Source organism: Mobula birostris, chromosome 3 (genome assembly GCF_030028105.1).
Source record: "Mobula birostris isolate sMobBir1 chromosome 3, sMobBir1.hap1, whole genome shotgun sequence".
Classification (NCBI taxonomy): domain Eukaryota; kingdom Metazoa; phylum Chordata; class Chondrichthyes; order Myliobatiformes; family Myliobatidae; genus Mobula; species Mobula birostris.
Window position 1 is genome coordinate 230,304,825 of NC_092372.1, and position 22,009 is coordinate 230,326,833.

The window sequence follows — 22,009 nt, forward strand, 5'->3', positions numbered from 1 at the left end:
GTGTTCTCATGTACCCATGTAGTAGTATTAATATTAATAATAGTAACTTCATTTATCGAGAACTTTTCATACAAATAATGTAATTCAAATTGCTTTACAATGGGATAAAGTACAAACATGAAAATCAAATAAAAATAAACATGAACATAAAAAACAAATTTATGTTAATTAAAAGCACAGTTAAATAAATAGGTTTTTAGCTGATGTTTAAAGGTGTCAACTGAGATTTCTTCCCTTATAGCTTTAGGTATTGAGTTCCACAGTTTAGGACCGTAGTTCAAAAATTAGACCTGGTAATTATCTTTTGAGGGACTCCCCGTGTTAACCCTCTGCATGTTCCCAGCTTTCCTCCAGCACACCGTGCCATGTTCTAGGTGTGCCTGTATACGCTGCACACTCTCAGAGGGTGCCCTGGTGCATCTCGTGGTCTCAGTGGATCCCATACTCTGGAGGTTCCCTCTCATTTATGTCTGCAACTATAACTGCATTTTCTTTCATTGTTACTGTGTGTGTGTGTGTGTGTGTGTGTGTTTGTTTATCAGTGCATCTGCCTGTACATGTGTCTATGTGCATGCGTGTATGTGTAAGTATGTATGTCTGTGTGTATGCAGGCATGTGTTTATGAGTGTACATATGTGTGGATGGTGAGTGTGTAGGTGGCGTGTGTTTATGTATACACACGGACTGATCCTGCTGTCTGTGGTAGGGTGCGTACGGACGGACCCCTCTGTACCGCGCAGCATTTGGGGGCCATGTTGCTGCTGTTCAGACTCTATTACAGAGCGGAGCCGACCCTCGGGTCAACGCCGAGGATGGTACGACACCTGTGGAGGTAAGGAGGGAATTATCAGTACTCACGTGGGGTAAATGTCATTCAATGAGGCCCCACAGTCAGTGCTCTGAGTACAAGAGGAGGGAAGTTCTTGTAGAGATTGGTAAGGTCACGTTTGGAGCATTGTGTTCAGTTTTGCTCACCCTATTATTGGAATGATAGCATTAGATAGAGGGAGTGCAGAGGAATTTATGAGGATTTTGCCCTGACTTGAGGGTCTAAGTTATGGAGGGAGGTTGGGCAGGCTGGGACTTTATTCGTCGTAATGTTGGAGGATGAGGGGTGATCTCATCGGAGTGTATGAGGTGCAGAGACAGGGTTAATACACTCAGTCTTTTTCCCAGGTTGGAGAGCTAAGAACTAGAGGGGACAGGTTTAAGGTGAGAGGGGAGAGGTTTAATACAAACCTGAGGGAGAACTTCTTCACCCCAAGGGTGGTCAGTGTATGAAACAAGCTGCCAGCTGTAATTGTCAACCTTTATTCTGTATTCTGTTGTTGTTTTCCTTTGTACTACCTCGATGGAACAACATGAAACGTTTTTCACTTTACCTCATTACATGTGATAAAAATAAACTGATTTACCAGAGGGAGTAGTTCAAGTTCAAGTTTAATTGTCATTCGTCCATACATGAATACCCATGAATACAGCCGAACCAAACACCATTACTGCAGGTCGAAGGTGGAAATCACAGTACGGTCCCAACAGTCACACACAGCACAAGGCACATAGATAGATAGATAGATACTGATCCCAAAGGAAATTACTGTGTCACAGTAGCATCACAAGTGCACAGGTATATAAATATTAGAAAACAAGTAGAAAGAATAAAAAATAAGTGACCTCAAACAGTCTGCAGGAGGTGGTCATCACTTCCCCGGCTATAGGTTGACTCATTATTGAGCCTGATGGCTGAGGGTAAGAGTGACCTCGTGTGACGCTCTTTGGAGCAGCGCAGTCATCTTAGACTATCACTAAAAGTGCTCTCTGTTCAGCTAAGGTGGTATGCAGAGGGTGCAAACCAGTGTTCAGAATTGTCAGGACTTTCTGTAGGGTCCTTTGTTCTAGCAGAGCCTCCAGTGTCAAACAAGAGAAAATCTGCAGATGCTGGAAATCCAAGCAGCACACACAAAAAGCTGGAGGAACTCAGCAGGCTAGGCAACATTGATGGAAAGACAGCCGAGACCCTTCATCAGGACTGGAGTGAAAAAGATGAGGAGTCAGAGTTGGAGGTGTGGCGAGGGGAGGAAGATACACAAGGTGATAGGCGAAACTGGGGAGGGTGGTGGAGGGATGAAGTAAAGAATTGGGAAGTTTGAACATAGAACATAGAAAACCTACAGCAGAATGCAGGACCTTCGGCCCACAAAGTTGTGCCGAACATGTCCCAACCTTAGAAATTACTAGGGTTACCCATAGCCCTCTATTTTTCCAAGCTCCATGTACCTATCCGAAAGTCCCTCAAAAGACCCTATCGTATCCGCCTCCACCACCATTGCCAGCAGCCCATTCCACGCATTCACCACTCTCTGTGTAAAAAACTTACCCCTGATATCTTCTCTCTACCTACATCCAAGCACCTTAAAACTTTGTCCTCTCGTGTTAGCCATTTCAGCCCTGAGAAAAAGCCTCTGACTATCCACACGATCAATGCCCCTCATCATCCTATACACCTCTATCAGGTCACCTGTCATCCTCTGTCGCCCCAAGGAGAAAAGGCCATTCACTCAATCTGTTTTCATAAGGCATGCTCCCCAATCCAGGCAACATCCTTCTAAATCTCTTCTGAACCCTTTCTATAGTTTCTACATCCTTCCAAGATCTCTCTGATCCTCCACACTGCCAAGAGTCTTACCATTAATATGTGATATTCTGCTATATTTGAGCTACCAAAATGAACCACCTCACACTTATCGGGGTTGAACTCTATCTGCCACTTCTCAGCCCAGTTTTGCATCCTATCAATTTCCTGCTGTAACCTCTGACGGTCCTCCACACTATCCACAACACCCCAACCTTCGTGTTATCAGCGTTTACTAATCCATCCCTCCACTTCCTCATTCAGGTCATTTATAAAAATCATGAAGAGAAGGGTCCTAGAACAGATCCCTGAGGCACACCACTGGTCACCGTCACTGACCTCCATGCAGAATATGACCCACCTGCAACCACTCTTTGCCTTCTGTGGGAAGCCAATTCTGAATCCATAAGGCAGGGTCCCCTTGGATCCCATGCTTCCTTACTTTCTCAATAAGCCTTGCATGGGGTACATTATCGAATGCCTTGCTGAAATCCATATTCCCTACATCTACGGCTCTACTTCCATCAATGTGCTTAGTCACATCCTCAAAAAATTCAGTCAGGCTCGTACGGGACAACCTGCCTTTGACAAAGCCGTGCTGACTATTCTTAATCATATCATGCCTCCGCAAATGTTCATACATCTGGCCTTTCAGGATCTTTTCCATCAACTTACCAACCACTGAAGTAAGACTCACTGGTCTATAAATTCCTGGGCTATCTCTACTCCCTTTCCTGAATAAAGGAACAACATCCACAACCCTCCAATCCTCCGGAATCTCTTGCGTCCCCATTGATGATGCAAAGATCATTTCCAGACACTCAGCAATCTCCTCCCTCACCTCCCACAGTAACCTGGGGCACATCTCATCCTGTCCCGGTGACTTATCCAACTTGCTGCTTTCTAAAAACCCCACAACATCCTCTTTTTTAATGTCTATATGCTCAAGCTCTTCAGTCCACTGTAAGTCATCTCTACAATCATCAAGATCCTTTTCCGTAGTGAATACTGAAGGAAAGTATTCATTAAGTACCTCTGCTATTTCCTCCAGTTCCATACACACTTTTCCACTGTCACACTTGATTGGTCCTATTCTCTTACGTGTTATCCTTGTAGATTGCCTTGGGGTTTTCCTTAATCCTGCATGCCAAGCACTTCTCATGGCCCCTTCTGGCTCTGCTAATTTCATTCTTTTGCTCCTTCCTGCTACCCTTAAAATCTTCTCGATCTCTATCATTACCCAGTGTTTTGAACCTTTCATAAACTTTTCTTTTCTTCCTGACTAGATTTTCAACAGCCTTTGTACACCACGGTTCCTGTACCCTACCTTCAGTTCCCTGTCTCATTAGAACATACCTATGCAGAACACCAAGCAAATATCCCCTGAACATTTGCCACATTTCTGCTGTATATTTCCCTGAGAGTATCTGTTCCCAATTTATGCTTCCAAGTCCCTGCCTGATAGACCAGGCAGCATCTCTAGGAAGAGGTACAGTTGACGTTTCGGGCCGAGACCCTTCGTCAGAACTAGTCCTGACAAAGGGTCTCGGCCTGAAAAGTTGACTGTACCTCTTCCTAGAGATGCTACCTGGCCTGCTGCTTTCACCAGCAACTTTGATGTGTGTTGCTTGAATTTCCAGCATCTGCAGAATTCATGTTGTCAGCCATAATATTATTGAATTGTGGACTGTTCCTTGCTTCAGTCTAAGATCCCCTCGTGTTTTAAGAAGGCAACGATAATCCCAGTGCCAAAGAAGAGCAAGGTGGCACGCCTGAATGACTATTGACCTGTGGCTCTGATATCAAATGTTATGAAGTGCTTCGAGAGATTGGTTATGGCCCACATCAACCATAGCCTACCGGTCAACCTCGGCGCTTTGCAATTCGCCTACCGGAGCAACAGGTCAATGGCAGATGCCATCTCTCTGGCCCTACGTTCCTCCTTAGAACACCTGGAGAATAAAGATGCGTACGTAAGGCTCCTTTTCATTGACTACAGCTCTGCCTTTAATACCATCATTCCAAATAAACTGATTCCTAAGCTCCGGAACCTAGGCCTTAGCACTCAGATCTGCAGCTGGATCTCCAACTTCCTCACAGACAGGACCCAGGCTGTTAAAATAGGGGATAAGCTCTCCTCTACAATCACTCTGAGCACCGGTGCCCCACAAGGCTGTGTACTCAACCCCCTGCTGTACTCACTGTATACCCATGATTGTGTAGCCAAGTTTCCATCAAACTCAATATATAAGCTTGCTGATGACACAACAAATGTAGGCCATATCTCGGGTAATGATGAGTTTGAGTACAGAGAGGAAATTAAGAACCTGGTGGCATGGTGCAAAGACAATAACCTCAACGTCAACAAGATGAAGGAATTGGTTGTTAACTTCAGAAACAGTAGTGGACTGCACGACCCAATTTACATCGGCGGTGCGCAAGTGGAACAGGTCAAAAGCTTTAAGTTCCTCGGGGTCAATATCACAAGTGACCTGACTTGGTCCAACCAAGCAGAGTTCACTGCCAAGAAGGCCCACCAGCGCCTTTACTTCCTGAGAAAACTAAAGAAGTTTGGCCTGTCCCCTAAAATCCTCACTAATTTTTATAGATGCACCGTAGAAAGCATTCTTCTGGGGTGCACCACAACCTGGTATGGAAGTTGTCCTGGCCAAGACCGAAAGAAGCTGCAGAAGATCATGAACACGGCGCAGCACATCACACAAACCAATCTTCCGTTCTTGGACTCACTTCACACCGCACGCTGTCGGAGCAGTGCTGCCAGGATAATCAAGGACATGACCCACCCAACCAACAGACTTTTCGTTTCTCTTCCCTCCAGGAGAAGGTTCAGGAGCTTGAAGACTCATACGGTCAGATTTGGGAACAGCTTCTTTCCATGTGATAAGACTGCTGAATGGATCCTGACCCGGATCTGGGCCATACCCTCCAAATATCCAGACCTGCCTCTTGGTTTTTTTTGCACTACCTTACTTTCCATTTTTCTATTTTGTATTTATGATTTATAATTTAAATTTTTAATATTTACTAATTTTTACTATTTTTAATATTGAATATTTGTAATCCAGGGAGCAGGAAGCGCAGAATCAAATACCACTGTGATGATTGTACGTTCTAGTATGAATTGTTTGGTGACAATAAAGTATAAAGTATAAAAAGGCTTGATGGGCCAGATGGCCAACTCCTGCTCCTATTTCTTATGTTCTTATGCATCTCCTGCTGGATGGTGGATCTGCTGCAGACACTCATGAGTTCTAGAGCCTCTAAGTAATGTTGCAACTCTATAAAACCCTAGTGAGACCACTGGGATTATTGCGTTCACTTCTGGTCACCTCATTATAGGAAGGATGTGGAAGCTTTAGAGATGGTTCACAGGAGATCTACCAGGATGCTGCCCTGGATTAGAAAGCATGCTTTATGAGGATAAATTGAGTGATCTAGGGCTTATCTCTTTAGAGTGAAGGAGGATGAGAGGTGACTTGATAGAGGTGTAAATGATGATGAGGCACAGATAGGGTGGATACCCAAAGACGTTTTCCAAGGGCAGAAATGGCTAATATGAGGAGGTATCATTTTAAGGTGATTGGAGGAAAGTATGGGGGGAGTGGATGTCCGAGGTAGGTTTTCTACAGAAAGAGTGGAGGGTGCATGGAACATGTTTCCAGGAGTCGTGGTGAGTCTGATAAATCAGGGACATTTGAGAGACTTTTTGATAGGCACATGGATGATAGAGAAATGAGGGGCATTGTGGAAGGGATGGGTTAGACTGATCTTAGAGAAAGTTGAAAGGTTGGGATAATAAGGGCCTGTACTGGGCTGTAGTGTGCTATGTTGTATGTTCTAGGACCCTGCTACTCCAGCTCCCCGGAGGGCACAGCCCAGCACAGATCCCGGGACCTGTGCTGTGTGCTGCCTTGTGTGGATGGTGATGCGGGGAGAGCAGGGGGAAGAAGGGTGGAATGGGCTGGTGGTGTGTTGTGGAGAGTGGGCACAAGTGCTAACCTGTCTCATGGCTCTGCCAGGTGGCGTCGACAGACCCCACCCTTAGGACTCTGCAGGACTGGGATATTAGCATCACTGTGGTCCTGAGGGAGAGGCTGGAAGCCGATCTGCAACGCAGGAGAGAAGCCGAGAAGCGGCAGAAAGAGGAGGAAGCTGACAGGTCAGGGGTCCTCCACATCCCACTCACCTCTTCAGACTCGCAAACACCTCACTCACTTCACACCTGCGGTTGTACCATCCGCACTTACCACAGTCCATCACTCACTCCATTAACTCAAACGCTTCATTCATCTCACCCCTTCAGACATTCAAACCCTCACTCAGCTCACACCCCTGAGTGAACCATCATCAGTCATCCCAGTCCCTCAACCACACCACTAACTCAAACCCTTCACTCACCTCACCCCTCCAGTCCCTCAAGCACCTCACACATGCACACATCCCAGCGAACCGTCCTCGCACCAAAAAGTCCATCAAACCCCCTGGATTCACCTCACACATCCCTGACTCACACTGACAGCTGGATCAATCTCTGGGGTACAGACTGTATTTGGATCGTGTCTGGATTCAGGGTGGGGAAGTAGGAGTATTGTGGAAAGAGGGGAGATGGATCCTGGGAGACACTGACCAGGTGCTGAGGTTGTGGGTTGTCAGGTTGAGGGTGTGTATGTTGGGTGGGTTGTGTGGGATTGAGGATGTGTGTTGGTTGGGAGTTGTGCTATTGAGTGCGTGTGGGCTGGAGGATGTGTTGTTGAAGGTGTGTGTTGGTTGGGAGTTGTGGTTTTGAAGGTGTGTATTTGTTAAGGATTGAGGACTTGAGTGTGTGTACGGGTGTGGATTGTGGTGTTGAGGATGCATGCGGCGTGGGGGTTGTGGAGCTGAAGGTGCTTGTTGGATGGGTGTTGTGCGGTTGAGGGTGTGTGCTGGGTGTGCATATTGGGTTTGGGGGTGTGTGCTGGGTGGTGGTTGTGGTGTTGAGGGTGTGTGTGGGTTGGATATTGTGCTGTTCAGGGTGTATGTTGAGTGTGTGTTTTGTGGTTGAAGGTGCATGTGGATGCAGGTTCCGGGGTTGAGGATGTATGTTGGCTGGGGGTTGTCGTGTTGGGTGGGTGTAGGGGGGTTGAAGGTGCGTGCTGCTTGTGCATAGTGGAATTGAGGATGTGTGTGTGTGGGATGGTGCTTCTGCTGCGCGTGCATGGGGGTTTGAGAGTGTGTGTGTGGTGTGGGGCTTGTGGTGTTGAGTGTGTTTGTTGGGTGGGTGTTGTGCAGTTGAGCGTGTGTGTGTGGGGTTGGGGTTGTCGTGTTAAAGGAGTGTGTGCGGCTGCGGTTGAGATGTTGAAGGTGCATGTGCAGTGGGGTTGAGGGTGTTGGGTGGACGTTTTAAAATTTAGGATATATAGACAATAGGTGCAGGAGTAGGCCATTCGGCCCTTCGAGCCAGCACCGCCATTCACTGTGATCATGGCTGATTATCCACAATCAGTATCTAGTTCCTGCCTTATCCCCATAATCTTTGATTCTGCTATCTTTAAGAGCTCTATCCATCTCTTTTTTTAGAGATATATGGTGGGTGTGCATTTGAAGTTCAGGGTGTTTGTTGGTTGGGTGTTGTGGTGTTAGGGTGTGCGTTCATTTGGGGTTGTGGTCTTGAGTGTATGTTTTGGAGTTGAGGGTATGTTTTTGGGTGGGGGGTTGGTGTTCAGGGTGTGTGTTGGCTGGGGTTTGTAATGTTGAGGGTGTTTGTTGGGTGGGTGTATGGGGTTGAAGGTGTATGGGGGGGATGGAGTTATGCTGAGAGTGTGTGTCATGTGGCATTGTGTTGAGCCTATGTTGTGTTTTTGTATGGCTGAGTGTGTGTGTGTGTGTGGAGTAGGGGTTGTGGTGTTGAGGGTGGGGTGAGGCTTGTGGGATTCAGGATGTGTGCTGTGTGCATTGTGGGGTTGAGTGTGTGAGGTGGGGTTGTTGTGTTGAGGGAGTGCACATGGTTGAGGGTGTGTTTGGAGTAGGGGTTGTGGTGTTGATGGTGTGTGTTCATTTAGGGTTGTGTGTGTGGAGAGTGGGTTGTGGTGTTGAGTGTGCATGTGGGATGGACGTTGTGGGTTTGAGGATTTTTGTTGGGTGGGTGTTGTGGGGTTGAGGGTGTGTGCTGGATGTTTGTATTGGGTTTGAGGGTGTGTGTTGGTGTGGGTTGGGAGTTGTGGGTTTGAGGATGTGCATTGGGTGGGGGTTTTGGAGTTGAGTGTATGTGTTGGGTAGGAATTTGGTGGTCAGTCTGTGCATTAATTTGGGGATGCATTGGGTGGCTGTTAGGTTGCAGGTGTGCTTTGGATGGAGTTTGTGCTGTTGAGGGTGTGTGTGCAGTGAGGATTGTGGGATTTAGGGAGTGCGCTGGGTGGGGGTTCTGGTGTTGAGGTTGTGTGTGTGGTGAGGGTTGAGGGTGTTGATGGCTTTAAGGTAAGGGGTGGGAAGTTCAGTGGGGATATTAGAGGATGGTTTTTTACTCAGAGAGTGGTTGGTGTGTGGAATGCACTGCCTGAGTCAGTGGTGGAGGCAGATACACTAGTGAAGTTTAAGAGACTACTAGACAGGTATATGGAGGAATTTAAGGTGGGGGGTTATATGGGAGGCAGGGTTTGAGGGTCAGCACAACATTGTGGCTGAAGGGCCTGTAATGTGCTGTACTGTTCTATGTTCATTTGGGGCTGTGGTGTTGAGTGTGTGTGTGGTGTGGGTTGTAGTGTTGAGGGTGCATGTGGGGTGGGGTTATAGGGTTGAGTGTTTATGTTTGTTGGGGTTGTCAGGTTGAAGGTTTGTGTTGGTTGGGGGCTGTGATATTGAGTGTGTGTGCTAGGTGGGGTTTAGGGTGTGTTGGGGTGGGCATTGTAAGGTTGTGGTTGTATGTTGGTTGGGAGTTTTGGAGTTGAAGGTACATGTTCAGTGGGGGTTTGGTATTCAGGGTGTCTGTTGGGTGGGGCTTAGGGTGTGTGTGGGATGGGACATGCTGATGAGGGTGTGTGTTGAGTGGGGGTTGTGGAGGAGCATGTGTGGGATGCAGTTGTGATGTTGCGGGTGTGTCTTGGATAAGTGTTGTGGTGTAGGGGGTGTGTCTTGGGTTGAGGTTGTGGTGGTGGGTATGTGTTGGGTGGAGGTTGTGGTGTACAAACTGTGTGTTGGGTGGGGGTTGTGTATAGAGTGTGTTTTGGGCGTGTATTGGTGGGGGTTGTGGTGTAGTGTGTTGGGTGGGGGTTGTGCAGAGAGTGTGTTGGGTGAAGGTTGTGGTGTGTGTGTTGGATATGTGTTAGGTGGGAGTTGTGGGTGTGTGTTGGGTGGCTGTTGTGTTGAGTGTGTGTGTTGGGTGGGAGTTGTGGGGGTGGGTGTTGCGTGTGTGTGCGATGTGGACTTTGGTGTTGATGTGTGTTGGGTAGGTGTTGTGCTGAGTGTGTGTGTGGGGTGTGGGCTCTAGTGTTGGTGTGTGTTGGGTGGGTGTTGTGGTGTTGAGTGTGTGTGTGGTGGGTTTGGGCTCTGGTGTTCAGGATGTGTAGGATGGGGTTTGTGAGTCTGTGGGTGTGTGTGAGGTGGGGGTTGTGTGGTTTAGGGTGCATATGGAGTGGGAGCTGTGGGGTTGAGAGTGTGTACTGGGTGTGTGTTGTGGGATTGAGTGTGTGTGTGGAGGGTGGGTGTTGTGGTGTTGAGGGTGTGGGTTGAGTTGGAGTTGTGTGCTTTAGGGTGCATGTGGAGTGGGCATTGTAGGGTTGAGGTTGTATGTTGGTTGGGGGTCTTGGAGTTGAAAGTATATGTTCGTTGGGAGTCTGGTGTTTAGGGTGTGTGTTGGGTGGGGTTTGTGGTGTAGAGTATGTGCATTCATTTGGGGTTGTGGTTATGAGTGTGATGTGTGGGGGTTATTAGGTTGAGGGGTTTGTTCTGTGGGGATTGTGTTACAGTTGTGTTTTGGGTGGGGATTAGGGTGTTGAGGGTGTGTTTCAGGTGGAGGTTGTGGTGTTGAGGGTGTGTGTGTGGTGAGGAGTATGTGGCTGAGTGAGTGTGGTCGGTGGGGTTTTTTGATGAGATGTGTGTGGGCTGAGAATTGTGGCATTTAGGGTGTGTGTGGGGTGCAGGCTGTGGAGAGGAGGGTGTTTGTGTAGGGTGTGGGTTGTGATGTTGAGGGTCTGTGTGGGGTGGGGCTTGTGGTGTTGAGTGTATGTTTTCGGTGAGAGTTGTGTTGGTGCGCGTTGGGTGGAAGTTGTGATAGTGGGTTGTGTGTTTGGTGGGGGTGGTGGTGTTGAGCGTGTGTTTTGTGTTGGTGTATGGTTGACAGTGGGGGTTGCAGTGTTGAGGGTATGTGCTGGCTGTGCATTGTGGGTTGAGTATGTTTGTGTGTGGGTTGGGGTTTGTGGTGTTGAGGTTGAGTGTGAGGTGGGATTGTTGAGTTGCGGGTTTCTTTGTTGCCTGTGGGTTACGGTGTTCTGGATGTGTGTGGGGTAGAGGTTGTGGTGTTGAGGATGTGTGCTGTATGTGGGGTTAGAATTGTGGGTTTGAGGGTGGGTGTGGGTTGTAAAGATGAGTGTGTTTTTGGTGGGAGTTGTGTGGTTGAGAGTTTGTGCGGGCTGGGTGTTAGGTTAAGAATGTGTGCACAGTGAGCATTGTGGGTTGGAGGTGTGTGTGTGCTGCTTGGGTGTAGTGGTGTTGAGGGTGTGTGTTCACTTAGGTTTGAAGTGTTGAGTGTCTGTGGGTCTGTAGAGCTGAGGGTGTTTGTTGGGTGAGTGTTGGGATTGTGGGTGTTTGCATAGTGAGGTTGTGGATGTGTGTGTGGGGTGGGGGTTGTGGTGTTGAGGGTGTGTTTTGAGTGAGGATTATGGGGCTGAGGGAGTGTGTTGTGTGGGGTTTATAGTATTGAGGGTGGGTTTTAGGTGTGTGTGGTGTTGGGGTTGTGGTTTTGAGAGTGTGTGTGTGGGAGCATATGTGTTGTGGTGTTGAGGGTGAGTGTTGAGTGGGGATTGTGTGGTTGAGGTTGCATGTGAAGAAGGGTTTTGAGGTTGAGGGTCTGTGTGAGGTGGGTGTTGTGCTGAGGATGTGTTTTGAGTGAGGATTGTGGGGTTTAGGGAGTGTGTTAGGTGGGGGTTGAGGGTGTATGTGGGGTTTAGAGTGTTTTGGGTGAGGGTTGTGTTGAGGGTGTGTGTGTGTAGGGTGTGTATGTTTCATGGGGGTTTTGGTGTCGAGGTCGTGTTTTGGGTGGGAGTTGAGAGTTTGTGTTGGGGCGGGGCTGTGATGTTGAGGGTTTCTGTGTGTGGGGGGGTGGGTCTTATGGTGTTGAGGTTGTGTTGGGTAGGGTTTGTGGGTTTTAGGGTGTATGTGGGGTAGAGGCTGTTGTGTTGAGGTAAACACAAAATAATCTGCAGATGCTGTGATCAAAGCAATACTTTCAGTACACTGAATGAATTCAGCAGTTCGGGCGGCATCAGGGCCTTGTTGGGTGAGGGTTGATGGGTGGGTGTTGGAGGTTTGAGGGAGCCTGCTGGGTGTGCATTGTGGTGTTGAAGATGTGTGTGTAGGCCCAGGGTTGTATGTTGAGGGTATGTGTTGGGTTGGGGTTCTGGTGCTGAGCATGTCTTGTGGAGTTTGTGGGGGTGAGTGTTTGTGTTGGGTGGGGATTGTTGTGTTGAGGGTGTTCGTGTTGGGGGGCTGTGATGTTGATATGTCTGTTTGGTGGGATTTGGTGTTGCGGGTGTGTGTATTGGATTAGATTGTAGGGTTGTAAGGATGAGGGTGTGTTTGGTTTGGAGTTGTGCAGTTGAGAGAGTGTTAGCTGGCGGCTGTGGGGTAAGGGTTTGTGTTGGTTGGGGGCTGTGATGTTGAGGGTGTGTCTCTATTGGTGGGGCTTGTGTTGAGGGTGTGTGTTGGGTGGAATTGAGGGTGTGTGTGTGGGATGGGTTGAGGATGTTTGTGGGGTGGGGGGTTGTGTGTGTGTGTGTGTGTGTGTGTGGAGTGGGGGTTCTGAGCTTGAGGGTGTGTGTTGGATTTGGGTCGTGGTGTCGAGGGTGTGTGTTGGCTGGGGTTGTGGTGTTGCAGGCCTGCGCCAGGTGGGGTTTGTGTTGTTGAGTGTGTGTTGTGTGAGAGTTTTGGTTTTGAGAGTGTATGTTGGGTGGGGGTTGTGTTGGATTGGGGTTGTGTTGTTGACGGGGTGTGTTGATTGTGGTTGTGGTTTTGAGGGTATGTGTTGGATTGGGGTAGTGTTGGGGGCTGTATTGGCTGGAGTTGTGGTATTGAGGGTATGTGTTGTTGATTGGCTGGGGTTGTGGTATTGAGGGTATGTGTTGTTGATTGGCTGGGGTTGTGGTATTGAGGGTATGTGTTGGATTGGGGTTGTGTTGTTGGGGGCTGTGTTGGCTGGGGGCTGCTTCAGACTGTGGTCTTGTAACCTGACTCCTCTGTGTCCAGGATCCAGAGCCAGGTTTCAGAACTGACGAAGGAGCTGTCCCAGTATCAGCACGAGGTGGGTTTGCCCGAAATCCCTGCTCTGTCTCCAGCACCACCATCTGCTGCTGGCTCACTGACCCCTGGGGAACTGCGCATTCCTCCCCCACCCTCACTCACACCTGTCTGTCCCCCCGTGGTGTCACAAGCTCTCTCCAACCCCTGCTCTCCTCTCATTGATTCCTGGGGAGTCACAAACTCCTCTCCCACCCCCAGGCTTCCCTCACTGACCCCTGGGGAGTCATGGAGTCCCCCCTACCACCTCACTCCCCTCAATGACCCCAGGGGAGTCGCAGCCTCCTCCCTCACCATCACACACACCTGTCTGACCCCTGGGGAGACACAAACTTTTCCCCTGCACTCCCCACACTCTCCACACTGACCCGGTTGGTGTGTGAGAGTGAGCACAGACCCAGTTAGTATCTGAGGGTGGGTACAGATGCTGGTGGTGTGTGAGGGAGGGGACAGACTGGGACAGACCCAGGTGGTGAGTGAGGGTGAGGACAGACTGGGACAGACCCAGGTGGTGTGTGAGGGTGGGGACAGACTGGGACAGACCCAGGTGGCGTGTGAGGGTGGGGACAGACTGGGATAGACCCAGGTGGTGTGTGAGGGTGGAACAGACCCAGATGGTGTGTGAGGGTGGGTACAGACTGGGACAGACCCAGGTGGTGTGTGAGGGTGGGACAGACTGGGAAAGACCCAGGTGATGTGTGAGGGTGGGGACAGACTGTGACAGACCCAGGTGGTGTGTGAGGGTGGGGACAGACTGGGTCAGACCCAGGTGGTGTGTTCAGGTGGAACAGACCCAGGTGGCATGTGAGGGTGGGGACAGACCCAGGTGGTGAGTGGGGGTGGGGACAGACTGGGACAGACCCAGGTGGTGAGTGAGGGTGGGGGACAGACCCAGGTGGTCTGTGCAGGTGGGACAGACCCTGGTGGTCTGTGTGGGTGGGACAGACTGGGAGGGACCAGGTGAACAGGGGACACATTTAACATGGCCATTCTCCACCAGCTGCAGAAAGCATATTGTGAACTCCACAAACGCATCAGCGAGCACGACAAGTGTGTGAGCAAGGACATGGGCAAGACCAACATCACACTGCAGGTCAGTCAGCCCTAATCCGAGGAGGACACAACTTTCTCCGACCCTCCCTCCCTCCCTCGCCGTCTCTGCCTCCCTCCTCAGTCTGCAAACCCCACCCCCATCCTTTCACTTCTCTCCCTTTGTCTCACTCACAGTATCTTCCCCAATCTGCAACCGCTGCTTCTCTCCCCCCTCTCCCCCCGCCCCCCCTCGCCCTCTCCCCTCTCTCTGTCCCCCTCTCTCTCCACTCCCCCCCCACTCGTGCCCTGTCCCGTGCACAGAACAGACCCCACGGTGGTCTGCAGCTGAATGGATGACAGGGTGGATCTATGGCTGTGTGCACCGAGGCGGGCTGATGGGGAGTGTGGTGCAGTGTGCCGTGCCTGATGCACGAGATAGGGTAGTCTTCAGCAGTTCCAGTGTGGTCTGACACCTCCCTCTGTCCTCAGGCTGTCCACGATGCAGAGGAACTGTTGGCAGTGAAGAAGTCAGCAGTGGCCGAGGCAGAGCAGAAACTCTCACTGGCCAAGCTGCAGCTGAGGGAGAGGCTTCAGAGAGGTGGGTCACAGCGAGGGACCAGAGCCCGTCCTGCACCAGATCCAAACCAAACACAGACCGCAAAGCAGACCCTAACTGAACTCAGTCTCCCACCCTGAATCCTAACCAAACTAGCTTGGTGGGGGGTGGGAACTGGAGTGAAGAGACTCAGGATAGGACGGATGGTAAAAGAGTAAAGATAGCTTGTCAGTAAGAGCAGGCAGGTGATGAGTCTTAGATGCAGCCAACAGGCTGTGTATCAAATCATTAGGGATGCAGAATCCAAAAGGATAGCAAATACGGTACTCAAGATGTTGTATCTAAATGCGCGTAGTATAAGAAATAAGGCTGATGATCTTGTTGCAATATTGCAGATCGTCAAGTATGTTGTTGTGGTTATCACAGAATCAAGGCTGAAGGACGGTTGTAGTTGGGAGCTGAATGTCCAAGGTTACATGTTATATCGGAGGGATAGGAAGGTAGGCAGAGGGGGTGGTGTGGCTCCACTGATAAAGAATGGCATCAGATCAGTAGAAAGATGTGACATAGGATTGGAAGATGTTGAATCATTGTGGGTTGAGTGAAGGAACTGCAAGGGTAAAAGGATGTTGATGGCAGTTATACACAGGCCTCCCAACAGTGGCTGGGAGATGGAGCACAGATTACAACAGGAAATAGAAAAGGCATTCAAAAGGGGAATGTTATGACAGTCATGGGAGATCTTAACATGCAGGTCAATTGGGAAAATCAGGTTGGCAATGGATCTCAAGCGAGTGAGTTTGCTGAATGCCTAAGAGATAGCTTTTTAGAGCAATTTGTCATTGCGCCTACTAGGAGATCAGCTATACTGGATTGGGTGTTATGTAATGAACTGGAGGTGATTAAGGAGCTTATGGTAAAAGAGCCCTCGGGAGACAGTGATCATAATATGATTGATTTCAACTTGAAATTTGATAGGCAGAAAGTAAAGTCTGATGTAGCAGTATTTTTTCCCTTACAGTGGTATGAGAGAGGAGTTGGCCAAAGTAAATTGGAAAGAGCTGCTGGCAGGGATGTCAGCAGAGCAGCAATGGTATGTGTTTCTGGGGAAAATGAGGAAGGTGCAGGACATGTGTATTCCAAAAATGAAGAAATACTCAAATGGTAAAACAGTACAACCATGGCCGACAAGAGAAGTCAAAGCTATCGTAAAAACAAAAGAAAGGGCATACAACAAAGCAAAAATTAGTGGGAAGTTTTTAAAAACCTACAGAGAAAAGATGAAATATGAAAGCAAGCTAGCAAATAATATCAAAGAGGATAGTAAAAGTTTTATCAAATATGTTAAAAATAAAAGAAATGAGAATGGATATAGAACTGCTAGAAAATGAGGCAGGAGAAATAATGGGGGACAAGGAGATTGCTGATGAACTAAATGAGTATTTTGCATCAGTCTTCACTGTGGAAGACACAAGCAGTATACCTAATGTTGTAGTGTGTGAAGGAAGAGAAGTGAGTGCAGTTACTATTACAATGGAGAAGGTCCTCAAAAAGCTGAAAGACCTAAAGGTACATAAGTCACCTGGACCAGAAGAACTGCACCCTAGGGTTCTGAAAGAGGTAGCATTAGAGATTGTGGTGGCGCTAGAAATGACCTTTCAAAAATTATTCGACTCTGGCATGGTGCCAGAGGACTGGAAAATTGCAAATGTCACTCCACTCTTTAAGAAAGGAGGAAGGCAGCAGAAAGGAAATTATAGACCAGTTAGCCTGACCTCAGTGGTTGGGAGTACTTGGTGACACAGGACAAGATAGTACAAAGTCAGTATGGTTTCCTTCAGGGAACATCCTGCCTGACAAACCTGCTGGAATTCTTTGAGGAGATTACAAGTAGGATAGATAAAGGGGATGTAGTGGATGTTGTATATTTGGACTTTCAGAAGGCCTTTGACAAGGTACCACACACCAGGCTGCTTACCAGGTTAATAACCCATGACATTACAGGAAAGTTCCTAACATGGTTAGAGCATTGGCTGATAGGTAGGAAGCAACGAGTGGGAATTAAAGGATCCTTTTCTGGTTGGCTGCCAGTGACTAGTGGTGTTCCACTGGTGTCAGTGTTGGGACCACTTCTTTTTATGCTGTATATCAATGATTTAGGTGATGGAATAGATGGCTTTTTTACCAAGTTTAAAGATGATACAAAAATTGGTGGAGGGGCAGGTAGTGTTGAGGAAACAGGTAGGATGCAGAAAGACCTACACAGATTAGGAGAATGGGCAAGAAAGTGGCAAATGAAATACAATGCTGGAAAATGCATGGTCATGCACTTTGGTAGTAGAAATAAATGTGTGGACTATTTTCTAAATGGGGAGAAAATCCAGGAATCTGAGATGCAATTGGAATTGGGAGTCCTTGTGCAGAACACCCTGAAGGCTGACTTGCAGGTTGAGTTGGTGGTGAGGAAGGCAAATGCAATGCTAGCATTCATTTCAAGAGGTCTAGAATACAAGAGCAAGTATGTGATACTGAGGCTTTATAAGGCACTGGTGAGGCCTCACCTTGAGTATTGTGAACAGTTTTGGGCCCCTCATCTTAGAAAAGATGTGTTGGCATTGAAGAGGGTCCAGAGGAAGTTCACAAGGATAATTCCAGGACTAAAAGGGTTATCATACAAGGAACGTTTGATGGCTCTGGGTCTGTACTCACTGGAATTCTGAAGAATGAGTGGGAATCTCACTGAAACCTTTCGGATGTTGAAAGGCCTTGACAGAGTAGATGTGAAAAGGGTGTTTCCCATGGTGGGAGAGTCTAAGGCAAGAGGTCACAGCCTCAGGATAGAGAGGCACCCTTTCAAAACAGAGATGTGGAGAAATTTCTACAGTCAAAAGGTGGTGAATATGTGGAATTTGTCACCACATGCAGCTGTGGAAACCAGCTTGCTGGGTGTATTTAAGGCAGATATTGATAGATTCTTGATTGGACATGGGATCAAAGGTTACAGGGAGAAGGCCGGGAGCTGGGGTTGAGGAGGAGATTTCGAAAAAAAGGATCAACCATGATTGAATAGTGGAGTAGGCTCGATGGGCCAGTTGGCCTAATTCTGCTCCTTTGTCTTATGGTCTTATGGTCTCAAACCCAGACCCTGACCAAACCAACCTCATCCAATAAAATAATCCCATAAAATGAGTCAAAGTCAGAATGTTTTCTGTGAAGGGAAATCTTGTCTGAAAAATCTGTTAGAATTCTTCAAGGATGTAACAAGCAGGGTGGACAAAGGAAAGGCAGTAGATGTCATTTACTTAAATTTTCAGAAGGCCTTTGATAATGTGCCGCACAGGAGGCTGCTGAACAAGATAAAATCGTATGGCGTCACAGGAAAGATACTGGCATGGACAGCAGAATGGCTGACAGACAGGAGGCAGTGAGTCGTAATAAAAGGGGCCTTTTCTGGTTGGCTGACTGTAACTAGTGGTGTTCCTCAACAGTCAGTATTGGGACAGCTACTTTTCACATTGTTTGTCAGTGATTTAGATAATGGAATAGATGGCTTTGTGGCAAAGTTTGAGATGATACAAAGATAGGTGGAGGGGTAGGTAGTGCTGAGGAAGCAATGCGATCGCAGCAGAACTTAGACAAATTGGAAGAATGGACAAAGAAGTGGCAGATGGAATACAGTGTTGGAAAATGTATGATAATGCATTTTGGTAAAAGGAACAATAGTGCAGACTATTATCCAAATGGGGAGAAAATTCAAATATCAGAGGTGCAAAGGGACTAAGGAGTCCTCGTGCAAGACTTCCAGAAGGTTAATTCACAGGTTGAGTCTGTGGTAAAGAAGGTAAATGCAATGTTGGCATTTACTTCAAGGGGCATAGGATATGATGTTGTGGCCATTACAGAGATGTGGATGGCTCAGGGCTAGGAAAGGTTACTTCGATTGCCAGGCTTTAGATGTTTCAGAAAAGACAGGGAGGGAAGCAAAAGAGGTGGGAGCATGGCGCTGTTAATCAGAGATAGTTTCACTGCTGCAGAAAAGGAGGAAGACGTGGAGGGATTGTCTACGGAGTCTATCTGGGTGGAGGTTAGGAACAGGAAGGCGGTCAATATCTCTACTAGGTGTTTTTTATAGACCACTCCATAGAAACAGGGACATTGAGGAGCAGATAGGGAGACAGATTCTGGAAAGGTGTAATAATAACAGGGTTGTCATGGTGGGAGATTTTAATTTCCCAAACAACGATTGGCATGTCCCCAGAGCAAGGGGTTTGGATAGGGTGGAGTTTGTTAGGTGTGTTCAAGAATGTTTCTTGACACAATATGCAGATAAGCCTGCAAGAGGAGAGGTTGTACTTGATCTAGTATTGGGAAATGAACCTGGTCAGGTGTCAGATCTCTCAGTTGGAGAGCATTTTGGAGATAGTGATCACAATTCTATCTCCTTTACCATGGCATTGGAGAGGAATAGGAACAGACAAGTTAGGAAAGCATTTAATTGGAGTAAGGGGAAATATGAAGCTATCAGACAGGAACTTGAAAGTGTAAATTGGGAGCAGATGTTCTCAGGGAAATGTACGGAAGAGATGTGGCAAATGTTCAGGGGATATTTACCTGCAGTTCTGCATAGGTACGTTCCAATGAGACAGGGAAAAGATGGTCGGGTACAGGAACTGTGGTGTACAAGGGCTGGTGTAAATCTAGCCAAGAAGAAAAGAAGAGCTTATGAAAGGTTCAAAAAATTAGGTAATGATAGAGATCTAGAAGATTATAAGGCTAATAGGAAGGAGCTTAAGAAAGAAATTAGGAGAGGCAGAAAGGGCCATGAGAAGGCCTTAGTGGACCGGACTAAGGAAAAACCCAAAGCATTCTACAAGTATGTGAAGAGCAAGAGGATAAGACATGAGAGAATAGGACCAATCAAGCGTGGCAGTGGAAAAGTGAGTATTGAAACAGGGGAGATCACAGAGGTACTTAATGAATACTTTGCTTCAGTATTCACTATGGAAGAGGATCTTGGCAATAGGACGCTCAAAGCAGCTGCGCACATTGACTGTGTGGTTCGGAAGGCGTACGGTGTATTGGTCTTCATCTACCGTGACATCGAGTTCAAGAGCCGAGAAGTAATGTTACAGCTATATCGGACCCTGGTCAGACCCCACTTTGTGTACTGTTCTCATCATCTCACTACAGGAAGGATGTGGAAACTATAGAAAGTGTGCAGTGGAGATTTACAAGGATGTTGCCTGGATTGGGGAGCAAGCCTTATGAAAGTAGGTTTAGTGAACTTGGCCTTTTCTCCTTGGAGTGACGGCAGATGAGAGGTGACCTGATAGAGGTGTATAAAGATGATGAGAGGCATTGATCATGTAGATAGTCAGAGGCATATTCCCAGGGCTGAAATGGCTAACACGAGAGGGCACAGTTTTAAGGTACTTGGAGGTAAGTAGAGAGTTGACGTCAGGGGTAAGGTTTTTACGTAGAGATGGTGAGTATTTGGAATGGGCTGCCAGTGATGGTGGTGGAAGTGGATACAATAGGGTCTTTTAAGAGAATCCTGGACAGGTACAAGGAGCATAGAAAAATAGAGGGCTCTGGGTAATTCTAAAGTTCGGCACAGCATTGTGGACCGAAAGCCCTGTATTATGCAGTAGATTTTCTATGTTAACCCTCACTAGCCCCAGATTCTGACCCATGACAGAGCCTGACCGACTCAACCTGGACCAGACCCTGACTAAATCCTGACCATGAACCAACACTGGCCATAACAAATTCCAAAACTAGACCAAACCCAGCCCCACACAGGGCCCAAATGTTGACCCACCCCTGGGACCTCTCTGAGCCCTCACCCACCATTTGTTATCTTCTGACAATCTCTCAGTGAGTTGGGTAAGTGCAATATGTCCACACTTGCAGAAGGGAAAAAGCTGGTTTGATGAAGGCAGTGGGGAGGGATGATAGTGATATATAAGATGGTAAGCGATATTAATGGAGTGGACAACAGAGAATTTTATCCCAGGGTGGAAGTGGCTAATGTCATCGGGCAGATGTTAAAGTAATTGGAGGAAAGTATAGAGTGGGTAGCAGAGAATTGTGAGTATGCGGGACGACTTCCAGGGGTGGTGATAGAGGCAGATTCATTAGAGATGTTCAAGAGACTCTTAAGATAGACACATGGATGTAAGAAATATTGAGGGCTATGTGGGAAGAAAGGGTTAGATTGAAGTGTTTCCTGTTTTGAGGCAAATCAGGGTGGATAAATCCAAAATGCCTGACAAGTTGTTTCCTTGAACCTTGTGGTAGGCTAATGCAGAATTTGTCGGGGCCCGAGCTGAAATTTTTAAAATGTCCTTAGCTACAGGTGAGGTAGCAGTGGATTAAAAGATAGCTAAAGCTGTAGAAATAAAAAGAAGAATTGCCATTACCAAAACCAACTTTCAAAAAATGAGACCCATTTTCACCAACAGACTCAGTTCTATGACAACAAGGCTTAGGCTATTGAAATCTGGTCAATCTTGCTGAATGCTTCCGAAACATGGACTGTAACACCAGAACTCCAAAGAAACTTAGAAGCAACAGAAATGTAGTTTCTTAGAAGAAAGCTGAAAATATCATATAGAGATAGGGTAACTAATGAGACAGTACTCCAATGTGCCCATACAAAAAGATCTTTAATGAGAACATTAAATGAGAAGAAACTTAAATTCCCGGGCCATGTCATCAGAAAGGGAGAAATAGAATGCCTTTCATTACAAGGCCGTATGCCTGGGAAATGCGGAACAGGAAGGCAAAGAAGAAAATATATGGATGCTGTGAAAGAACTAACAGATCTAAGTGTGCGAGATATCACTGACGCTGCAAGGGATCGTTCGATACGTAGAGCCATGATCGCCCAAGCGTGTAACGCACAAGGCACATGAAGAAGAATGCTCTTCCTTTATTTAAGAAAGGCCCAAAGAATAAGTTGGGAAACTAGAAGCTGGTGAGCCTGACATCAATAGTCAGAAGGTTATTAGAAGGTATCCTATGGGTGGATACTTAATTATTTGGATAAGGAGGGACTGGTTATGGATGGTCAACATGGCGTTGTGTATGATAGGCCATGCTTAATCAATCTTACAGTTGTTTGAGGAAGAAGTATGAAAGTTGATGAAGGCAAGGCAGTGGATGTTGTCTACATGGACCTTAGCAAGGTACTTGACAAGCTCCTGCATGGGAGAACATTCAGTCACTTGGCATACATGATGGGGTACTAAATTTGGTTAGACATTACCTTTACAGGAGAA

General features: G+C 47.4%; 1 protein-coding gene across 3 annotated transcripts in view; it reads left to right on the forward strand.

Annotated features, from left to right (window-relative positions):
- LOC140194814 (IQ motif and ankyrin repeat domain-containing protein 1-like) overlaps positions 1–22,009 on the forward strand; it is a 117,886-nt gene that overhangs the window by 70,793 nt on the left and 25,084 nt on the right. For all 3 annotated transcript variants that reach the window (XM_072252097.1, XM_072252098.1, XM_072252099.1), the window contains 5 exons: positions 707–832; positions 6,673–6,812; positions 13,088–13,142; positions 14,139–14,231; positions 14,660–14,768. In XM_072252097.1, coding sequence (XP_072108198.1) covers positions 707–832; positions 6,673–6,812; positions 13,088–13,142; positions 14,139–14,231; positions 14,660–14,768 — 523 coding nt within the window. The remainder of the gene's footprint in view (positions 1–706; positions 833–6,672; positions 6,813–13,087; positions 13,143–14,138; positions 14,232–14,659; positions 14,769–22,009) is intronic.